Source organism: Ruditapes philippinarum, unplaced genomic scaffold (assembly GCF_026571515.1).
Source record: "Ruditapes philippinarum isolate M1 unplaced genomic scaffold, ASM2657151v2 ctg2163_1_1_1_1, whole genome shotgun sequence".
NCBI lineage: Eukaryota > Metazoa > Mollusca > Bivalvia > Venerida > Veneridae > Ruditapes > Ruditapes philippinarum.
The window spans coordinates 111,153-131,603 of NW_026853231.1; the positions used below are offsets into that span (position 1 = coordinate 111,153).

At 31.7% G+C, this 20,451-nt stretch overlaps 1 protein-coding gene across 1 annotated transcript; it reads left to right on the forward strand.

Annotated features, from left to right (window-relative positions):
- Window positions 1-5,018: 5,018 nt before the first annotated feature.
- LOC132736182 (uncharacterized) lies at window positions 5,019-20,394 on the forward strand. Its single transcript, XM_060723277.1, has 24 exons — window positions 5,019-5,056; window positions 5,731-5,748; window positions 7,225-7,371; window positions 8,252-8,440; window positions 9,254-9,426; window positions 9,888-10,037; window positions 10,317-10,486; window positions 11,586-11,766; window positions 12,242-12,372; window positions 12,724-12,832; window positions 13,610-13,804; window positions 14,019-14,066; window positions 14,319-14,492; window positions 14,702-14,857; window positions 15,236-15,439; window positions 15,857-15,969; window positions 16,156-16,285; window positions 16,550-16,749; window positions 16,881-16,980; window positions 17,367-17,565; window positions 17,787-17,968; window positions 18,242-18,397; window positions 19,047-19,192; window positions 19,597-20,394. The coding sequence occupies exons 1-24, from the start codon at window positions 5,020-5,022 to the stop codon at window positions 20,036-20,038; spliced, it is 3,750 nt and encodes a 1,249-aa protein (XP_060579260.1). The 5' UTR covers window position 5,019; the 3' UTR covers window positions 20,039-20,394.
- Window positions 20,395-20,451: the final 57 nt, after the last annotated feature.

The window sequence follows — 20,451 nt, forward strand, 5'->3', positions numbered from 1 at the left end:
ATATTTAGCATGAAACATGTTCTAATGGGTGTCTACAAAGTTTATTCAAATAAAAGCCCTGGGGTCAAAACTGGCCCCGCCCCGGGGTCATTGATTTTCCTTATATGTGTATAGCAAAAACTTAAAATAATCTTCTTTGAAAAAACCCAAATAGCTAGAGTTTAGATATTAAGCATGAAACATCTTCTAGTCAGTGTCTACACAGTTCGTTCAAATAAAAGCCCTGGGGTCAAAACTGGCCCTGCCCCAGGGGTGTCATTGTTTTTAACTATATGTGTATAGTAAAAACTTAAAAAATCTTCTTTTAAAAAACCCAATGAGCTAGAGCTTAGATGTTTAGCATGAAACATCTTCTTATGGGTGTCTACCAAGTTTGTTCAAATAAAAGCCCTTGGGTTATAATTGGCCCTGCCGGGGGGCGGGGGAGAGGAAGGTGGAGGAGGTCATTTATTTTTTTCATTATATGTGTGTAGTAAAAACTTAACATCATGAAACTTTTTAATGGGTGTATTCCAAGTTTGTTCAAATAAAAGCCCTGGGGTTTAAACTGGCCCCGCTCCGGGGGCTATATACAGGTGAGCGACCTCAGGGCCATCATGGCCCTATTGTTTCTTCTTTTTAAAGCTAGCACATGGTCCACACGTTTGAGATTTAGACGCTTTAACCGCCCGGTCACCTCTGTTCCTATATGACTATTTATTTATGCTTCTTCTTATGTATTCCGTGATTCATCCTGATCAAGACATACCAAACTTAAGAAGGCCCTGCGCAAAGTCTTCAAATAATGAAACACCATTGCGTAATGCGACGAAAATGAAAAATGTACTTAAGGTTTATATTATATAACTTAACTACCTAAACTTGCGAAAATTGAATACATAGTTTATCTTTTAGTTTAAACTTTAAACATTATAATCTTATTTTAAAAAGTATATATATAAACAAAATAATGGTGATCATAGATCAGAGTTAAATTTTACTTTAGTGTATTTTAAAATGAAGTTTAAATAACAATGCAGCTTGAATTCATTTACAACTACGGTGCCGTGTCTCGTACCACTGACACTCGTAGTTTTTATAAAAATATTTTTTTACGCATTCAAACTCTTTTGGTCATTGCATTGTTTTAGTTGTTGTAATAGCTGTGGTCTTCTACGTGTGTGTTTAAATTAGAGGTTATTAACTGTGACTCTTCAGATTACATCAATGTTTTGTCAATATTTGTTTTAAATATGTAAACACTTTATTGAGGCATTGTCTGAAAGTAAAACTTTGGTACGACTACTATTTAAGCAAATCAATATTATCTGCTCTAAACCTGTTTAATAATGTATTGTTGATATAAGTATTCATGGAACGCAATTCTTAGCCAGTCATTTCTGATACAATATTGAACAAAATACACAATGTTTCCTTTCATTTGTTCTAAAGTACTTTCACTGGAATATTCAGTTTATTCAGTAAACACTGCCGGTATTAGTAAATCGATGCATTTTATAGATACTTACGTTAATTCAAAATACAATTAGTTTTGTTTGCTGACAAGAGTGCCCCGATATTTAAACTATGACGCTCTTATTGTTTGGTACTTTTATTGTATTCAAATGTTACTCATTGGCCAATTACCGGAACCATCTTTTTATCTGTAGCTATTTAGCATGAATTAGAATTTTGTATGGAAGTCAAAATACTACTTTGTTTACATTTCGATACTTTTAAGACAAATTATTTCACATTTATCGTTAGTTTTTTTAAGGTAAAGCAACTAACATTTCTCTAAAAGCATAAATATCTAAACATTATGAAATTCATGTTTGTCCTTTATAAAGAAGTAAAACTTTATTTGTTTCTGAGGCATAATGTGCCTTTAACTCGTGGATTTTGCTTTTGGAGTTTGATATTTTATATTCAATTCAATATTTTTCTCGGCAAAACATTTAAATGTTCATCACCCGTACAGTTCGTTATGCTAATAAAAATAAACAAACAAAAACAATATAAAAACTCACAATTAATTGTAAATAGGAAATTCAGTTTCAACCAAACTAAAGTTAATACATGTAACTTTATTTAAAGTTTTCATTATAACAAATGTTATCAAATGGAAATCTTGGTCGTAAAAGTTATATTCAGGGTCAGAAGCGTGTTTCATACAAGACACAGCATAATTCAACATACACAAAACTATGTTTAATGTAACAAAGAATGTTTTATCATATGCCCATTGTTAACTGTTAGCCTACTGGCAGAAACAGATTCTTCACATTGGACCAGTGCAGGCCAATATCGGCCAGTATATCCGTCTGATCACGACGTGCACTGTTCGCTATTCAGATAATGTATATTTTGAAACTTCCACTAAAAATGAAAAATGGCTTGTTCAAATTGTAAGATGAGCAAGTCCAGTTAGAGTATTTAGCATGGTAAAGGTTAATATTATGGACCTGTTGTCTTTTATAACAAAGTGCTTGCAAAGTGTTTACACTTATCAAGTGTTGCAGCACGTTTCAACGTAACAAATATTAAAAAAGTCGTTTTTGTTGTAGGACAATCGCATTGACACGCCTATGCAATACACCTCATCGAGACTATATAACAAATTCGAATTTGTGGTCTCATTGCAGAACTTTTGAATATTAAACTTAAATATCTTTATTGAAAAATATAATTTGACAACAAAAATATAAAAAAATAATACAAATGCCGAATACTAATGAGGCTTGATCAAATCCTGTATATAGTAAAGTTATTAATGGTAATTTAATTCTGAAATTTATAGCAGTTTACAATGTCATGATAAATCTCTTTATAAGCAGATGCAGAAGTATGAGTAAATTTAATCATTTATGACAATACTATAATTATAAAACTATTGGGCATCTATATAATGTATGATCCATAAACTAATCAATCTTCTCAGTTTCTTTAAGGCTCACTCTTTGGTCAAATTGGTCCAAACCGACCAATATTGACACTGTGTTCAATAATTTGGCTTCCAAAATATCAGACGAGACAGAAAAACTTATAAAGTATCTTATTGTCTCTATTTGTTATATAGACTAATTTCTAATAACCGTTATATTTGTAATAAAGATATATCTTGAACAGTGATTTATACATCATCCTTTTATCCGAACTGACATTGCATGTAGTTTGTGCACAAATATTCATTTGTCGTTTCTCTTATCAAATTCTCACATGTTCAGGTCAATATTAAGATACTCGTATAATGGAATTAAAAGACAAGAATCGCACGAATGGTGTATAGAAAAGTGTTAGCTTAAATAAAACTTATAATTTGTTTTTTAAATTGTTGGCATTTTGACACTAGTTTTGTCATGTTTTTACTTTTGACGTTGTAATGACCACTAAATATCTTATAAAAAGAATTTACTTCGTAATCTGCACGAAATCGTGATCTATGGATTTCTTTAAATACGAATTTTCTACTGCGGATAAAAACGTTCTTATAGGTTGAAAATTAGACCGGTGGTATTAGACTTAAACTCTTTCAATACGCGACTGGCTGGTTACTGAACTATTTTAATATATAGAACATTTTACATGTTGATTAGTGTTGCATACAGCCATATTATCCAATGTGCCTTTAACCAATCGCTAATTAATAAATACGAGCGTTTTCTCAAGAGTTCACATAAAAGTCCAGTCTTCATTTCTTAAAGAAAGCATACGTATTTAGTACAGTAAAACTTCGTAAACTTAGAAAGTTCTGAAATCCCAACAATTTTCTTGGTCCCTAAATTTCTCATTCTGTTTACTATGTTATTTATATTTCTGAAGTTCGGAACTTATACATTATGGATTCCGAATTATTTTCTTGTAAAATTTGGGATTTATCAATTAAAATTAAATTCCAACATCGCGAAAATGCTTTGTAAAACAGACAAACCTGTCTGTATCGACCATTTATCTTGACACCTGTTGTCAAGCATGACAAGCCGTTTAGAAGTAAATGATTACATGTTAAAAGCCTACTAGCATGCTAGTGTTATCTATTGATATATATCAGAATTAAAACTGCAAAATAGAGTTTATTTAAAATTTACATGATCTTAGAATATGATAACAGAAAAGTTTAAGCAAAAAAAAACAAAAACAACAACAAAAACAAATAAACCATAACTTTCCCCCATTTTCGAGTTTTCTGCCCTCGAAATGCTTATTTCAAGGTCAGACAATTCACAATCAAGGTAAGCAGTGCTTAACAAAACGTTCAATAATTTGTTTATTTTGTTTTTGTTTAAGACTATGCTTTTCTCCCCTTAATAAATGTCTTATTTCTAAATAATGTCCAGTCTTCTACTTTAACTGAACGAAGGGAACACAATTTATCAACATAATTTCATGGAATTTGTATCGCGACCAGGGATAAAATGACAAAGCAAAAACAAATGACTGAAATGAGATTTGTAATACTTACGTTAAATAATCTGCCCCTAAAATGACCGAATTTAACAAAAGGAAAACAATAATTATAAAAAAAAAAAAACGCTCAAGACCTCAGAATCGTATTGGCTGAACCTCATTTTTCCGCTCGATATGTTTCTGTTATCAAAATCGTACGTGTTAATGTTTTGACTCTTTGTACAAATCATTCTATTAAATGTTCCATATAGAACGTAATTCCGAAAGAATTTGGTATAGGGCGTCTGTATATGGTCTTTAAAAATTGCCAAAGTCTAAGGCCTTAAAGAAAGTAACCATTGTATGCATATTCACTCGTTAGAAAGTTATCTGTTTTAAAAACAATACAACCCTAATGAAAATTGCGTCCTCTTATCTTAGTTTTTTGTTATGCCACATAATTGTTAAAAATAGGATCATATGATTAACAGTGTTGTGTAACGCTGACCTGTTCTTGACCCGACCTGTTTTAAAGTAGCCGATTAATTGGCATAAATATTAAGGCTTAATTGGTCGACCATAACATTTGATCGATTTAACATTTAAATAATATTTAAAATTGGTCAGGATATCATTCTGTATCTGGAAGCAAGCATGGCGCGGGTCGCTATTGCAATCGCCGTTGTGGCAGGTATAATATATATCTATTCATATTTAGTTAGTTATTCTATTCAATTATAATATTAATTTATCAAAATGAATATATACGAGTTCATCTGAATAGTATTGTTAATAGATAGATTTAATGGTGTTTTTTTCTGATGACTTCTTAAACCCGATGAAATCAAATATTGTATGTATATATTATTGAAATGAAAAATATAATGCACGTGTTATTTAGTTATTCTTGTATACATAATTCATAAATTATCCTACCGCCAGATAAAAGAGAGAATATCAATTTTCTAGGTTTCCATTTCAGGAAGCTTGATATTCACTTTTTATCTTTAGTAAGTTAGTTTCTCTATATATATTAATTTGGATTTCTTCGAGATTTTTGTTGTTCTACTTTTACCCTGGGTGATCATTTTGACATTCAAATCAAGTTTTTTTTATTATTTTACTTATTTTGTACTTACCGATGTGACTGAATGATATATTTTGAACCATAGTTAAGCTGAAATTGTCCAAAAGTAAATGGAAATTTCTATACATAGCTGCATAGCTTGGATCGTTGCTTCGGTAGGTAGTTGAATGACGACTAAACATTAAATGTATATACTCGTATTTGGAGGTCCTAACTATTGTAACATTTTAATTTTGTTTCATGTTATATTAATCTTTGTTATTCATTTATATTTTCAGTATTGATGGTACAAGTTGGTAAGTTTATTTTTATTTTCGAATACATATTAGAAAGTACATATATTTTTTAAGTATTGTTATATGGAGACGGATGATCTCGGCTTACATTAAATGTAAGGGATTTATATTAAAGAGGTGTGAGTTAATGTATTTCTATGCATATTGATAAAGGATGATCAGGCAAATATTTTTCAACATAATCTGGGACCATCACTTGCGTGAGAGCTTTTAATGTGTCTGTTCAAGTGTAAATAAAGTGGTACTTGTTTAATGTCAATGCTGAATACAAAATACTGATATAAATTCACTATTCAATATACAAATGTAAATGTAAAATCATATATGAGAGCCATTTTATGTTGCTTATACTTAATATTATCTAGTGAGCATGTTCCTCTTGAGAGAAATAGTCGGGTATTTCTGTTTGTAAAAGAGCACATTCAATTTAATGTTGATAAAAGGATACTACATATTGTATTTCAGAAATAAATATGACTATTGTAATTGTTATATTTTTCTTTCTGTAGAAGGGCAAACGTGTACTTTATAATGCTGTTATATTGCATTTAGGAACATATGCGATCAACTTAATTAAGTTTTGAATGGGAAATATTTGTGATAAAATTAGCAAAAATATAAACAAAGTGGTATTTTGACTTCCCTGCAATTTAATCACGAAATACTCAAATTTACAACCTAATTTCAATATAGTACCTGATATAGAACAGTAAAAAAGCTTTAAAAGATTTAGATATGCAAAACAGGCCTTTAATAAAATATCCTGGCCGATTCAAATGTGTAATATCCTGCTTTAAAAACTTTGAAAATGAAACAAACAAATTTATTGTAGATGAAATCTAATCTGTTACTGTAGTAGCCTCTCAACAGAAGTTCTGTTCTAAAATTAATGACGTCGACCTCTAGACTAATAAGCACTTTATTTAAGGTGCACGAGTTATATTCCTAAATGTTTGAATAACACCGTGGATCATTTGAGCCGCGTCACGACAAAACCATATAATGGGTTTGCGACCAGCATGGATCCAGACCAGCCTGCGCATCCGCGCAGTCTGATCAGGATCCATGCTGTTCGCTATCAGTTTCTCTACTTGTAATAGGGATGGTAAGCGAACAGCATGGTTGCTGATCAGACTGCGCTGATGCGCAGGCTGGTCTGGATCCATGCTGGTCGCAAACCCATTATGTTGGTTTTGTCGTGACGCGGCTCAATTTTGATTATGTTTTAATGAATAAAACTAGGTAGTATTAATCTATGAGTAGGAGAATGAGGGGACAGTGGGAATCTTTCATCATATACTGTAGCTATGTGAATATTTACGATCATTACAAAATGTATCTGGTAAAAAAGATGTTAGCATACTTAGTCTAATGAGTATTGAATAATTAATATAATTATTCTTTTTATAAAAAAAATGAAATGTTCATCAATCATCAAAATCGTCGAAAACTTTAGATGTGAAATTAATATTTCAGGTTTTGTAGAGTGCCAACTAAGGAATTTGACAAAGAATGCCAATACAACACTATCAAATAATACACTCAGCAGGACAACAACACCTGTAACACTCCTGACAAAGTCTAGGGGCGGATTTGTAACAACTACACCGTCTATAGCATGGGGTAAGTGTTTAATTGTGTTGTGTTTTAAATTATTGACCTATTGAAAGTACACCACACCACCAGATACTTAAATGTCACACTCTTTTAAAGGGTAAAACGAATTCATTACATCATAAGGGTAAAACGGACTCTTTACATCATAAGGGTAAAACCATTACACCATGAGGGTAAAACGGACTCAATACATCATAAGGGTAAAACGGACGCTTTATATTGTAAGGCTAAAACGCACTCATTACATCATAAAGGTAAAACGGACTCCTTACATTATAAGAGTAAAACGGACTCATTACACGGACTCATTAAACCATAAAGGTAAAATGGACTCATTACATTGTAAGGGTAAAACGGACTCATTACATTGTAAGGTAAAACCGGACTCATTACATCATAAGATGACCTAACGAAAGACAAACACTCATTGTTAACATTGTTCCATATTTAAATCTACTTTGTTCTCTTATATCTTTTAAAGCCTTCTTAATGCAAATGTTATATTAGTTAAAGAAAAACAACTTAAGAAACATTTATGATTATTTTCATATGATACTCTATGAAATATGTTAGATTGAACTTGCAGAAAATGTTTACTCTAAAAGTACAGATAAACAACCAGATGTCTTGATTATTTTCCTGTCTCGAAACTGGAAACTACTGTTAATTGACATCAACTTTTGAATAAATTAGATAACAATTTGGAACAAACATGACAGTATTTCAAGATTAAATAATTATTTTACAATTTTTATTTAAATATCACTATAAATTTTTAATAAAGAAGCGACTAAGATATTCAGCATTCCTTAATATTTACTTTCATGTTACTTATTCTTTGATGCTAACTAAAATAAATATGAGTACTCTTTTCCGTGATATACAGTTACAAAATCACTGAGCAAAGATCAACAAAGGTTATTCAACGGAGCCTTTGACCCTCAGTCAACCGTCACATTCACTGGCAAGTCAATGTTTGACTCTAGGTCTGGAAATGTATCCGATGATTTCTTGGATCTTCTTGACAATGACGAGAAAAAGGCAATCATGGACTTGCAGAACGATTGGAAAGACGGTATGCCCCTTTTTAAATATTCTACTCCCATTATTCATACTCAAATGGTAATATAAATTAGATCGAAAAATTATTGACCATATGCTTAGCAGGTTGGATGATATTTGCTCCACCTGTTGCTCTAACATTTTGAAATAACATTGTGGCTGATAACCATCCACACATGTTCATACAGAGTTCAGTAAATTAAAAAAAAGAAAAACAACAACAACAACACAAAAAACAACAACAACAAAACAAACAACAACAAAAAACCAAACAACAACAAACACAAAACAACAAAAAACAACAACAACAACAACGCAATAGCCAATAGATTTTTAATTGATACCAGATGATAAAACTATAATGCAGACAATTTTATGAGCCTCACCACAACAAATCCGACATAATGGGTTTGCGACCAGCATGGTTCCAGATCAGGATCCATGCTGTTCGCTTATAAACCATATAACAAGAAGAGAAACTGATAGCGAACAGCATGGATCAGACTGCGCGGATGCGCAGGCTGGTCTGGATCCATGCTGGTCGCAAACGCGCTATGTTGGTTTTGTCGTGACGCGGCTCATATGATAAACTGAACATGTTTTTGTCCCTAAAATATCAGTAATTTTGGAAAGTAAAGAATTTCAATAAATAATTCGCCACCAAACATAATGTTTGGTTCTCAATCGCATATGTATTGACAGACAGCGTTATGCAACAAAGGATTACAAAATCTTTTCTATTATTTGTTTCAAATCATTTTATGTCATTATCAAAAAATATTCTGTCATATACATGTACTTTGTAATTAAGAGCATTCTTTTCCAGTTATTGATTTGGGCGATTTATTCAAGGACGCCATGCCCGACGACGTACAGTTTTTTTCTCAGCAGTTCAGTAACATGGACAAATCGAAGTTGGAGAAAATGTACGATGCACCGGGAACTGTTCAGACCGCCGATTTAAAAGCTGTTCCACTTGAAATAATTGGAGCGCTTAATGTAAGTAAAGACATTTTCACTTCAAAAATAAAAGTGAAAATAAGATATTATAAAAAATTTAAAAAATGTTCAAACGAGTTGGTCTATTGTTATTAACTAATAAATGGTTTTATGTAAAGAAATACGCGCACTGGCCCTTTATCTAAATTAATAAAGTTGAAAGAGAAGTTTTATAATTGGACTAGAAAATTTGACAAACACATTTCCTGAACGAATATTGAAGTTAATTTAAAACAAGTTAATGATGATAGTTGTTAGTGTTGATACACATTTTGATATTGAAAAAGACTAGGGATGTTTACTTTCATATATTGGTGTCTATGCATGTAATTCAAAGTAAAACAAATAGATTTATTAAAAAAATTAAGTATGAAAATATGAATAGAAATGTGTTACTGTATGCAGAGCTGAATAAGTTAATAAATCAAAGCTACATGCAAATGCCTTAAAACTTTATACAGGACACAGTTCGTAAAGACAAGCTGAGCAGATTTCCTGCCGACGCCAAAGACATGCTTTGCAAGAAATTACAGAATGATGAAACGGATTTTGATACAACCAAACGAATTGCCCTCGGTCTAGACTGTGTGGCCAGTTTGAAGAAAACGAGTGTATGTAGTTGCACATTTTATTAACAAGTTATTTGTTTGATTTATTTTGATTTTTATTCTTTTAAAGTAACTTTGTAGGAAAATACTGTAAGAGCGCTACGCTTGAAAGAACCTATACCTGAATGTCTGGTTTTATTATTTAACATTAGCAGTTATATAGTCTGTAACCTCACATTTTAAATAAGTTTATTTTGTAATTGAAAACAATTCTAACAATATATTTTAATTCATCCTTGTCATCATCGTCGCATAAAACCAATTTGAAAAACTTTATTTTAGAAATTGCCTCAAGGAAGCTTAGCTAGGGCTATTGCTATGAATAAAATGGAGAAGAAACATCCGAGAGATTGGTCACCAACAGAATGGAGGGATTCCATCAAAGATGGATGGTTTGCGGGACTTCCCGATGGTGTTATTGAAAGATGTCCAAGTAGAGTTGTAAAGGACAAGTATGTATATAGAAATGCAGTAACATTGTATAATCTGCTGACATAAATAGACAGAACGTGTCTGGCATGCTGTAGAGGGACTGAATTAAAAACGATTTAAAATAATTTGATTCTGCATATCAAATATAATGTTAATATAGTGACGAGTTAACCAAATAAGGGGACAAGCTGACTAGGTAAGGATGAATTGACCAAAGTTAAAGGACTAGTGTGGGAACTAAAGTTTCGATTTGAACACAAGACGGGTTGAATTGACATTTTCATATACTGTATCCTGGCTAAAATGAAAAGAAAATGTTCTAACTTGGCATTTCAGCAAAAAGAAAATACATGTATTCATGTATTATTGAGTACAACTTTTATGATGCCAACAGATTCAGATATTCTTTCTGGTTAAGATTTATATGGGTTATATATATACAAGTGTGTTGTCTGTTTTTGTTTTTTTAAAACTGTTTATAGATTGAAATGAGAATGTGAGATATGCACATAAATATAACGCTTTTCTCTCTCTTTTGTTTGAAAGATGTATGTTGGTTATATGTATACAGGTGAACTGTCGGTTGTTGATTCATTATGTAGACTATTATTTGATCACCGTATTGATTATCAAGAAGTACTTTTTGCTATTAATATAAGTGAAATGACAAAAATAAGATGGAGTGTCTTGAGACAAATATTAATAATGAATAAAAGTAGTTAGCATACTTTAGTAATGAGTATATTATAATAAGAATTTAGATATACTAGTATAGGCCAAATGTTAGTCACATCGCACTGTTTAAAACTAACCAAAACTAAAAATTGCATGGTTCCCATTCTACATGTATCCATTTTAAGATAGATATTTCTTAAACGTCACGGTATCGTTATATACAATTCGTCAATTGTCAAAATCTTTGGTATCATTTGGTCTATTTTTAATACAAAAGTACAGAATGGGGTGTACAATAAAAGAAAACATGTTTTGGTTAATAGTTTCATTTCTGATGTGTTATTATTTTGATATTTACACTTTTACTAAAATTACTCACTTCACTTCTTTGGGGTATAGAGATTCCATTTTAATTATATAAACACACACATATCGTTTTTTAAGTATGCGAGACCTTACGAAGATCTCGAAGGATATGGACAGTAAATTAAAGGACAAGGTTATGTCAAAGGTCAAAGATGCATCTGGCGGCGCCAAGGGTATGTCAGCTTCTGATATCAGCAACATGGGAGACATGGTGAAAGACATGAATATGAGAGAAATGAAGAGTTTAAATGCAACCGCGGTAAATATATCACTACTGTACAGTACAATAAATTTTTAAATACACTAAAGTCACCAATGTCGGGATAATTGGACACGTCCGTTTGTCCAATTTTGTGTCAAATCTGTTTCAATTCTATTTGTGTTAATCGAAAAAAAAATCCTCATGAAACACAAGACGAGGCTGCATATACAACATGCAAAACTGGGAACCTATTTAAATTGGTTATCCCGGCTAAATGCTTATACTAGAGGTCCAAAGCTGGTTCTCAAGTATCTACCTCGGGAAAGCATATATCAAGAGGCATTTATATAACGCATATACTAAAGTTCAGTTATTATGGAACATATTATTATAAAATGCGGATCCGAATAAGTAAACATGTATTTGTTATGCTCCCACTGCGCTTAGATTGCGCTATTTCAAATCGTTCTGTTATTTTTTCTAATTATTTGTCCTGGTATAGTTATGTCTTTTAACTTATTTATCCAATTAGGTACGACAAAGTTTGAAAACTTTTAGCGACAATGCTAAGAATATGAATCGTGCACAGAAAATGCAGATGCGAAAGACTGTGAGAGACAGTGTAGGCTCAGCTGGAAACTGGACCACTGATGACATAGTTAGGTAAACTTGTTCTATATATATATCTAAATGATTTTGCAAGTAAAATGTACAATTTCTAGCAATAATGACCACTTCTGGTCAAACTAGATGAATTTTGTTTTATCAAATCAGATATCGATTCATGAAATATTAATATCAAACAAAAAACTGAAATGAATTTATGATTCAAACAAGGCCTATGCCAGTGAATGGTATTCCTTGATTTCTACCATGATTCAAATTTCTAACATGCTGCTTTCTTCAGTTTGAAACACGCATTAATTTCCATATTTTATGTCTTGATAATGCGTTCAAACATATCAAACGAAATCTTAAAATAAATTAAGCGCATTAATTTCATTTTTCTTATAGTGCAGCAGCGTTTATAGGACGCGATAGAGATCTCATGAAGAAAATCGACAAAGATGTTTTGATTGCCGGTATGCAAAATCTTAGCAGAGAAGACATGGATCCAAAAAGTGTAAATATACTTCGATAATAAACTACAAACCTGAAATATTCATGTTCATATTAATACTATTATAAAAATCAAATTGCTCAATCGATGTTCAATTTAATTGAAGGGTGAAAGATAATTGTCTATGTTTTCGTAAAACATGAATTTTAACATTATGATATATGCTCTTCGGCAAAAATAAAATCAACTGAAATTACTGTTTATCAAATTGGCAGTCTTATAATTGTGTGACAAATTATAAGTAATATATTTTGTAAAACTCGATACAATTGTGCCAAACCTGTTAGTTATATCATATACCGTATTTTCATTAATCATCCAATTGATATACTTTTTGATTGGTCGGTAAATTCTATTGGGTATCAATGACTCGCATATTAAGTAGATATTTACGCCATTACTTCAGTGTTATTGAGTCAGACATATTATATCATAACTTTCTAATTTAGAATTTGTAACAATGCATTTGATTTAACAGGTATTCGCACTGGTATACAATATGATACATTTTATTTTGAATTAAGATGAGTAATACATGTGATGAAAGAAGATGATATTATTAATCTACACGATTTATATAAAATGTACTCAAAATAATGATTACGAAATAAAAATCTTTTTTACTTGAATTGAATATCCATGCGTGATATAAATTGAAACAATATCACTCTATCTTCATGGAGAACTAATTATTATACGAGCAAATTATTCCGTGAATTTTGAGAAAGTTATTTAAAAATCATTTACGCATATTGTATGGAAAACAACTTGTTATTTCAGGCACGGACAATGCTGTCAAAGATCAAAGAGTCTGCAGATTACGATCAGCCTTCTGATTTCGACACAAACAAGTTTAAAGAGATCGGAAATCTGGCAAAGGGTCTCTCCCCAAGGTTTGTAAAGAACATGACAAATGTGGACTTTGGCTCACTTCTTGGTTCAGGCGATCTGAGAGACATTGACTTTGCAGACAATGTAAGTTGATTTCCTTTGTTTCTTAAATTAACTGCATGTATTTTTAGTGTCTAACAATTCTTTTAAGACGACAGAAACAGTTATATATGTTAAATGTATGTTTGATGTGTCTTGTAACTCAATGAATATTTATATAAAAAACATGTTCAAACTGTTACGAAATAAACACGGTAAGTCGATAATCATCTCTTATTACATGTATATCATTTTTCAGTCAAAGGTTGTGGTAGACCGGGTACTCGCAGATTCCGGGAAGAATGCGGTAAGATATATAACAATTTCTGTTTTGTTTTCATCTTCTAACAACAATATGTCGCCGTTTATGTGCATATTCAAATTGTCTTTTACCATTTATTATATACTTTTTGAATGTTTTATTTATTGCACTTAATAATTTATTATTTGCCTGAAACTAAATTGTATAGTTTCGATAGTTACCTGACACTTTTAAGCTATAAACAGCAACATTTACTTTCTTTGCTGTTATAATATTGACACAGTAATTCTCTTTCAGCTCAGCAAAGCAGATCTAGAAAATCTTGGTAAGAATATGAAAGGTCTTCGTAAAGATCATGTTGATAAGATCAGTGCTGATGATCTAGCTACAGCTCTTGATGACATGAAGGATACTATAAATGAAATTGTTGACGCCATGGATAAAACTACTCTTGACAGTATGATTAAAAAGGTACGAAAACCAGCACAAGAAAATAAAATTATATTAGTACTAAAGCTATCTCCTTACATATCTTAGATTACTGTAATTTTTCCATTGACGTCAGGAATATAGGAACAAGTAATTAGGTGTTCTGTTTGGATAACTGTTATAAAATTTTATAAGATGTAACAAAATTTACAATATGCAGTCAGATAATATAAAAATAATTATCTTTTCAGGTAGAAAATGCAACCGGTGGACTTGGAGGAAATCTTGAGAAGATGGGAAGCTTGTTACAAAAGGTCCCTGTAAAGAAACTTCAAGCACTGTCAGATTCCGACTTTGGAGATATGTCAGGCCAGACTGAAAGAAAATTGAACTGCAGCAAAGATACGGTTAATATTTTGTATAGATTTTATCTCAGCAATTCATTGTAAACAACTTATATACGTATAACTATCACATTCAACATGTCAAAAAGGATTCAACTATCAGTTTGTGGAGACATAAAGTTCTTTATTTGAAAATTGTTAAACCTTTTCCCAACTGCAGTTGAAGTAATATATGTGGCTAGATATTGGTCATTAGTAAATAAGATATTATATAAAAGTGACATATTACGGGATTTATTATATTCTTAAGTACATGTATATGCCTGTAAAGTGTTTTCTAGCATTGTCAATGTTAACAAATCATTACCAGGTAACAAAATATAAATAGCTTCTTCTCACCAAAGGTGTCGTATATGTATTTGTTGCTTTCCTTTTGAGCAGTGCCCTGAATTATACAAGCGTGTTAACAACACCATTGGTCAACCAGGCATCAGGAACCCCAACTTCACTATGACGGTTTTTAGAAACCTTGGAAAGGTTATGTGTGGCATGTCATTGGACGATTTGAAGATGATTCCAGCAACCAAAATGCTCGAAGATATTGCCGGATATTTAATTGGACTAGATTGTCTTTCAGACAAACAAGTTAGTTTAGTATTTTCTACTTATAGACACATCAACATATTTATATACGTGTCTGAACTAATCTAATTGAATATTAAGTCAAACACAGAACGGTTTTTAATACGATTATGTTGACGGCAATTATTTCCTAAAATGTCATTATGTTTTAATGTGTACACATGAAAAAAACATTCAGAAAGCTTGTTTGTTATCTTTATGTATAAATGCAAAATATTAATAGATAGGCTTTGTTTCCCATTTATATATTGTTAAATTGACGTCACCTTATTAAGTAATGTATACATACCGTGTATTTTGGGCTCCCGGCTTTAAAAACCAAATAAGGTTATTTGAATTTGAACTTTCTGTGACAATTTTTATAGGAAGGTTTAATACAATAGAATTAACTTTTATTTGATTATTGTTCTACGTTTTCAGGAAAGAATCTTGGCCGAAAAACTAAAGTATCGTCTCGGTTTGTTCAGTGGAAATACACGTACTGTTTCTTCCCAGGACATTAAGAAATACGGCAAAATTCTAAAACACTTTGAGTATGTCTTTAGTACATTTTATACTTTTAATTTCGTTTGCAGTTTACTTTGTTGTTAAACTTGAAATGACTTGTCACAATATTTTAATCTTTCTCTCCATTTAAAATACATAGAAATGCAATATTGAATGAGATGGGTACTTACTTTCATTAAAAGATTGATATATTTCATTCTTGTTCAAAATAGCCCAGATGATCTAACGAGCCTTGGAAAGTCAGTTTGTGAAGACATAGCACTTGAACTTGGATCAACAGATCTTTCTAATGTCAAAAGTGAAGATCTCAAAAAGCTTGCTGATTATGCCCAGGAATGCGTGGTATGTTTGAAAAAAAAAAACAACGAAATATGTTCTTTAATGTAACAAAGATTGATAGCTTTATACTCAAATTAAGTTGATTGTGAAACAGAATAATCCGAGTAAATCAAATTTCTATTCCCGTGTATTTTAAGTAACATGACGAGAGATATTCTGTTTAAAACCGTACGAGTACATGTATATGCTTACTTTATACACAGACCTACTCCTTTTAAAAGCAGTTACGACGATACATTTTTTAGCTAAAGTATTTTTATATTTCAGAATAACACAGTAGATGCTATCAGTTCCGATGACCTTACAGCCATAGGTGACATAGTATGTGGTTTGGACACAAGTCGTGTGGATGATATAGACAATGATGCCATTGAAGATATCGTAAATGAAGTACAAAAGAAATGTGCTCAATGGACAAGCAAAGAAAGAAAGTCATGGGCAGATACTGCAATGAATAAATTGAATGTGTAAGAAAATAAATCCATTCACTGTGTTTGCCATTCATAACGTAAGACAAACATTAATGCATGTTTAAATATGTTTTTTGTATAAAATATATCGTTATATTATTATACAAGCGTTCAATTAAATATTTCAGGACTTCAGACAAGATAGCTGACACCGATGATGTAGTGTTGACTCAAATTGGAACCTTTGTGGCTGAACTTGACAAATCGGACCTTGATAAAGTTCCAAATGTAAGTCGTACCTTCACTTTTTTATTTACTATCCGCGTAAAACTAGGTAAGTGCAGAAAGAGAATAAGGTTAAATAACTGTAGAAATCTCTGGTATGGTCGTCCGTAAATATTCGATTTGCCTCTTTCACGAATAATATGTATGTAATTCTACTTTAATTCCATGTAGCAAAGTTAATTAAGGGTACATGTTGATAAGTGTATATGATTGTTCGTTTTTGCATTAGCCTTTCATAATTAGTCTTAGCAAGTCGTAAGTTAACTGAGCATGCATATAGTAACTATATGTTCACTTCTTTATAATTATGTTCTTCAATACTTGAATTTATTATAGATTCGTGATAATATTCCTTTCTAAGATATATTTCATCAGATTATCATTTGCAGGACGTGATGTCAAGCATTGGATCTGACATCGTTGACCAATTCAAAGATAAGAAAGAACAACTTGATAAACGTGACAAAAAAGGATTCGGTGGTGACGTAAAAGATTCAGATAGAAAAGACAGCGAAGAAAAAGAAAAGAAGGTGTATGAAAGATTGATTACTGCTTTCACAAGAACATCCAGAAGGAGAAGGCGTTCAGGTAATTAAGCTGTTATTAGAAATGTTATTAATGTCGATTATCAAACAGATTGACACATGATAAATATTTTCATCTAGTATGACATGAAAATCAATGATCATCGTTCGCTGATCATAACTAAATTCAGTTTCTTAAGTTAAGAATACATATAGTTTTCAAAAAAAGGCTCTATTTATGAAATTCTGATGGCTTTTTTACTGGTGTTATTGTTACAACTTTAGTATCATCAATATCCTGTGATGACATGCAGTTGTTAGGCTCTGGTGTCACAGCACTTACAACCGACCAGATCGAGGCTATAACAGATTCCGATTTCCTTGATTGTGCCAGCACTCTTGGAGGATATTCAACATGGAGTGCAGATCAGCTAACTTCTCTTCTAACAGTTGCCACCCGAGCCGGAGTAAGTTATTATGAATACTTTCTCTAAACCGTAGTATTTTAATTAGAAGCAACTATAAATGACAAAAAATTGATATAAAAACCAATTTCTGAGTTTTGAATTTATGTTTTGCAAATTATTTCTTTTTTTAGAGAATATTTTGAATCAGGCTAAAATAACTTATATTGTATTGTTTGATCTTAATTGATAATTCAGATTTAAATTAATTGAATTTGTCCAACATATCTATTAGCCAATTTTGGTATAAACAAAATTAATTATTCTGAATTTTAGACATTCAGTACATCATCGGGCTGGTCGGCGGACGATGTTACTGACGCTGGCATCATTACCCAGGGTCTTACACACACTGAGATAGAAGCTCTATCCGACCTTGATTTAGATGCTATGTCTTCTATTGGAAAACATGCTGGTTGGTCCGAGACTCAGGTAAAGCATTGAATATAATCAGTATATATTTCTAGGTTAAGTAGCACAAATGCAACAAAAATTGTCAAGGACTTTGTACATACTAGTTTATTATTAAGATGACTAAACATTCATTTTCATTGAACATGTTAAGTTTTGAAATGTTTAGAACAACATGAAATGGTCCTTTGATAAGATCTTATTTAGGTTAAGCATTCTGATAAAGCGATCAAATTTGATATTGTTCTGCAACTATGATTTAATGTTTTCCTTATGTTTTATAAACTGATGATTTCTTCCTTTGCTTAAATCGCATGTGGTTTTATATATCTGACATGTTATCTCAGTTCCCCCAACATTGAAATGTTTTCATAGTGAGTTGGGAATATTTTAAGTGCCCTTTTATAAGTTATTTCATGCACAAGCGGCATTTTACTTGTTATAAGTGAGATGAAAGATTTATTACTTAAAACAGTTCAAATGTCTTACACAAAAATGGCAAATGCATTGATATAAGAAATTATCAGCTTGATTTTCCTCTACATTATCGACATGACTAACGTTTTGGGTGGTGTATTATTATGGAAAACTTAAGTTTTTAATGTATTTTAAACAATATCAGCAAATTATATTTGCTTCTCATTAAAATGACAACCATTATTTATTATAGCTCGGGTCCGGATTTTCTCGTTGGTTATCTTTAAACAAAGGTAACGACGCAAGTACTGTTACATCAAGTGAGCTCATTGCACTTGGACACTTTGCATGTGGTGCAACGACCAGTCATATTGGACAATTCTCAAGTGCAGAATACAGGTACATGTATAATACCCTTTTACTATTCATTGATCACCAAATACACTAATGTTAATTTTAAATTAATCATCTATGTAATTTTTATTTTTTACAACAGATGATTTTAAACTTATCCTAAAAATGTGAAATATAAAATTGCTTGATATTTACATTTTGTTGCACATTAGAGGTCATATTTAAACATTTCATTTTAAACTTTATTAGTAAAGGAGAACGTAAGGTGCTCTCCGTTCATTATTACAGATACGAGCGGGGTGGGCACCCGAGTAGAACCATTAACATTATGAAAGTATCCAACTTCCCTAAAGTTGAGTGTGCAAGTCGTTTGAAGACTATGACCTGCAACACTCGGCCAAGGACGCCTCATTATTATAATCGTAGAACTATCTTTTTTTATTTCACAGTTACTCAGCAAGTTACATTGGTGAACTAACAAGCTGCACAGAGAGCCAACTAGAGGCATATGCCAACCTTGCCGAAACAGCTTTCGGTTCGATCTCCAGCTGGGATACGTCCGTTATTTCTACTGTTGGCGCCATTATTGGTGGTCTCACATCTACAGAAATTGGCACACTGTCAACATCGCAGATCGCCGCTGTCGAACCAGCAAGTGTTGCCCAGATTCCATCTACGTCTTTTGTAGGATTCACGGTTGATCAGCTGTTAAGTTTCAGCGTTGCACAAGCTCAGTCTACAACATCAACCCAGCAGTCTGGTCTATCTTCAGAACAACTTGATGCTCTTGTAACTGCTGGTGCAACCGTAGAATCGTCTGCTGTAGTAGCGCAAATACCAATTTATGCTGTTTTGTTGGCTGCTCTTCTTTCAATTATTTACACATTCTAGTTCATTCACTCAAGTTAGTTATCCTTTTAATACTTAAATACAATTTGACATTCTAATGTATTGATGCTACAGTACATATTTCAAGTACGAATTTTTTCAAAACTAAATTAAATTTCAAATAGATATTAATAATAACATATTCATTTTCAAGGTAAATGAACATATGATGAATAATTAGATGATATGTTTTATTATTTTGGTTTTTCTTATAAATTTAAATTTAGGATTATTATCTCTGTTCCGTTATTCGAGTTTTTATTTTCACTAGCGTAATTGTTGTTATACCTTCAATAAGAAGATTGTGTCTCGTCTTGATAATATTTATATGTATGACAAATAAAGAATGACAGACGAAATGGTTAGGTCTTTTATAAAGATTAAATCATCAGCATGTAATAAAAATAAAGCAATCA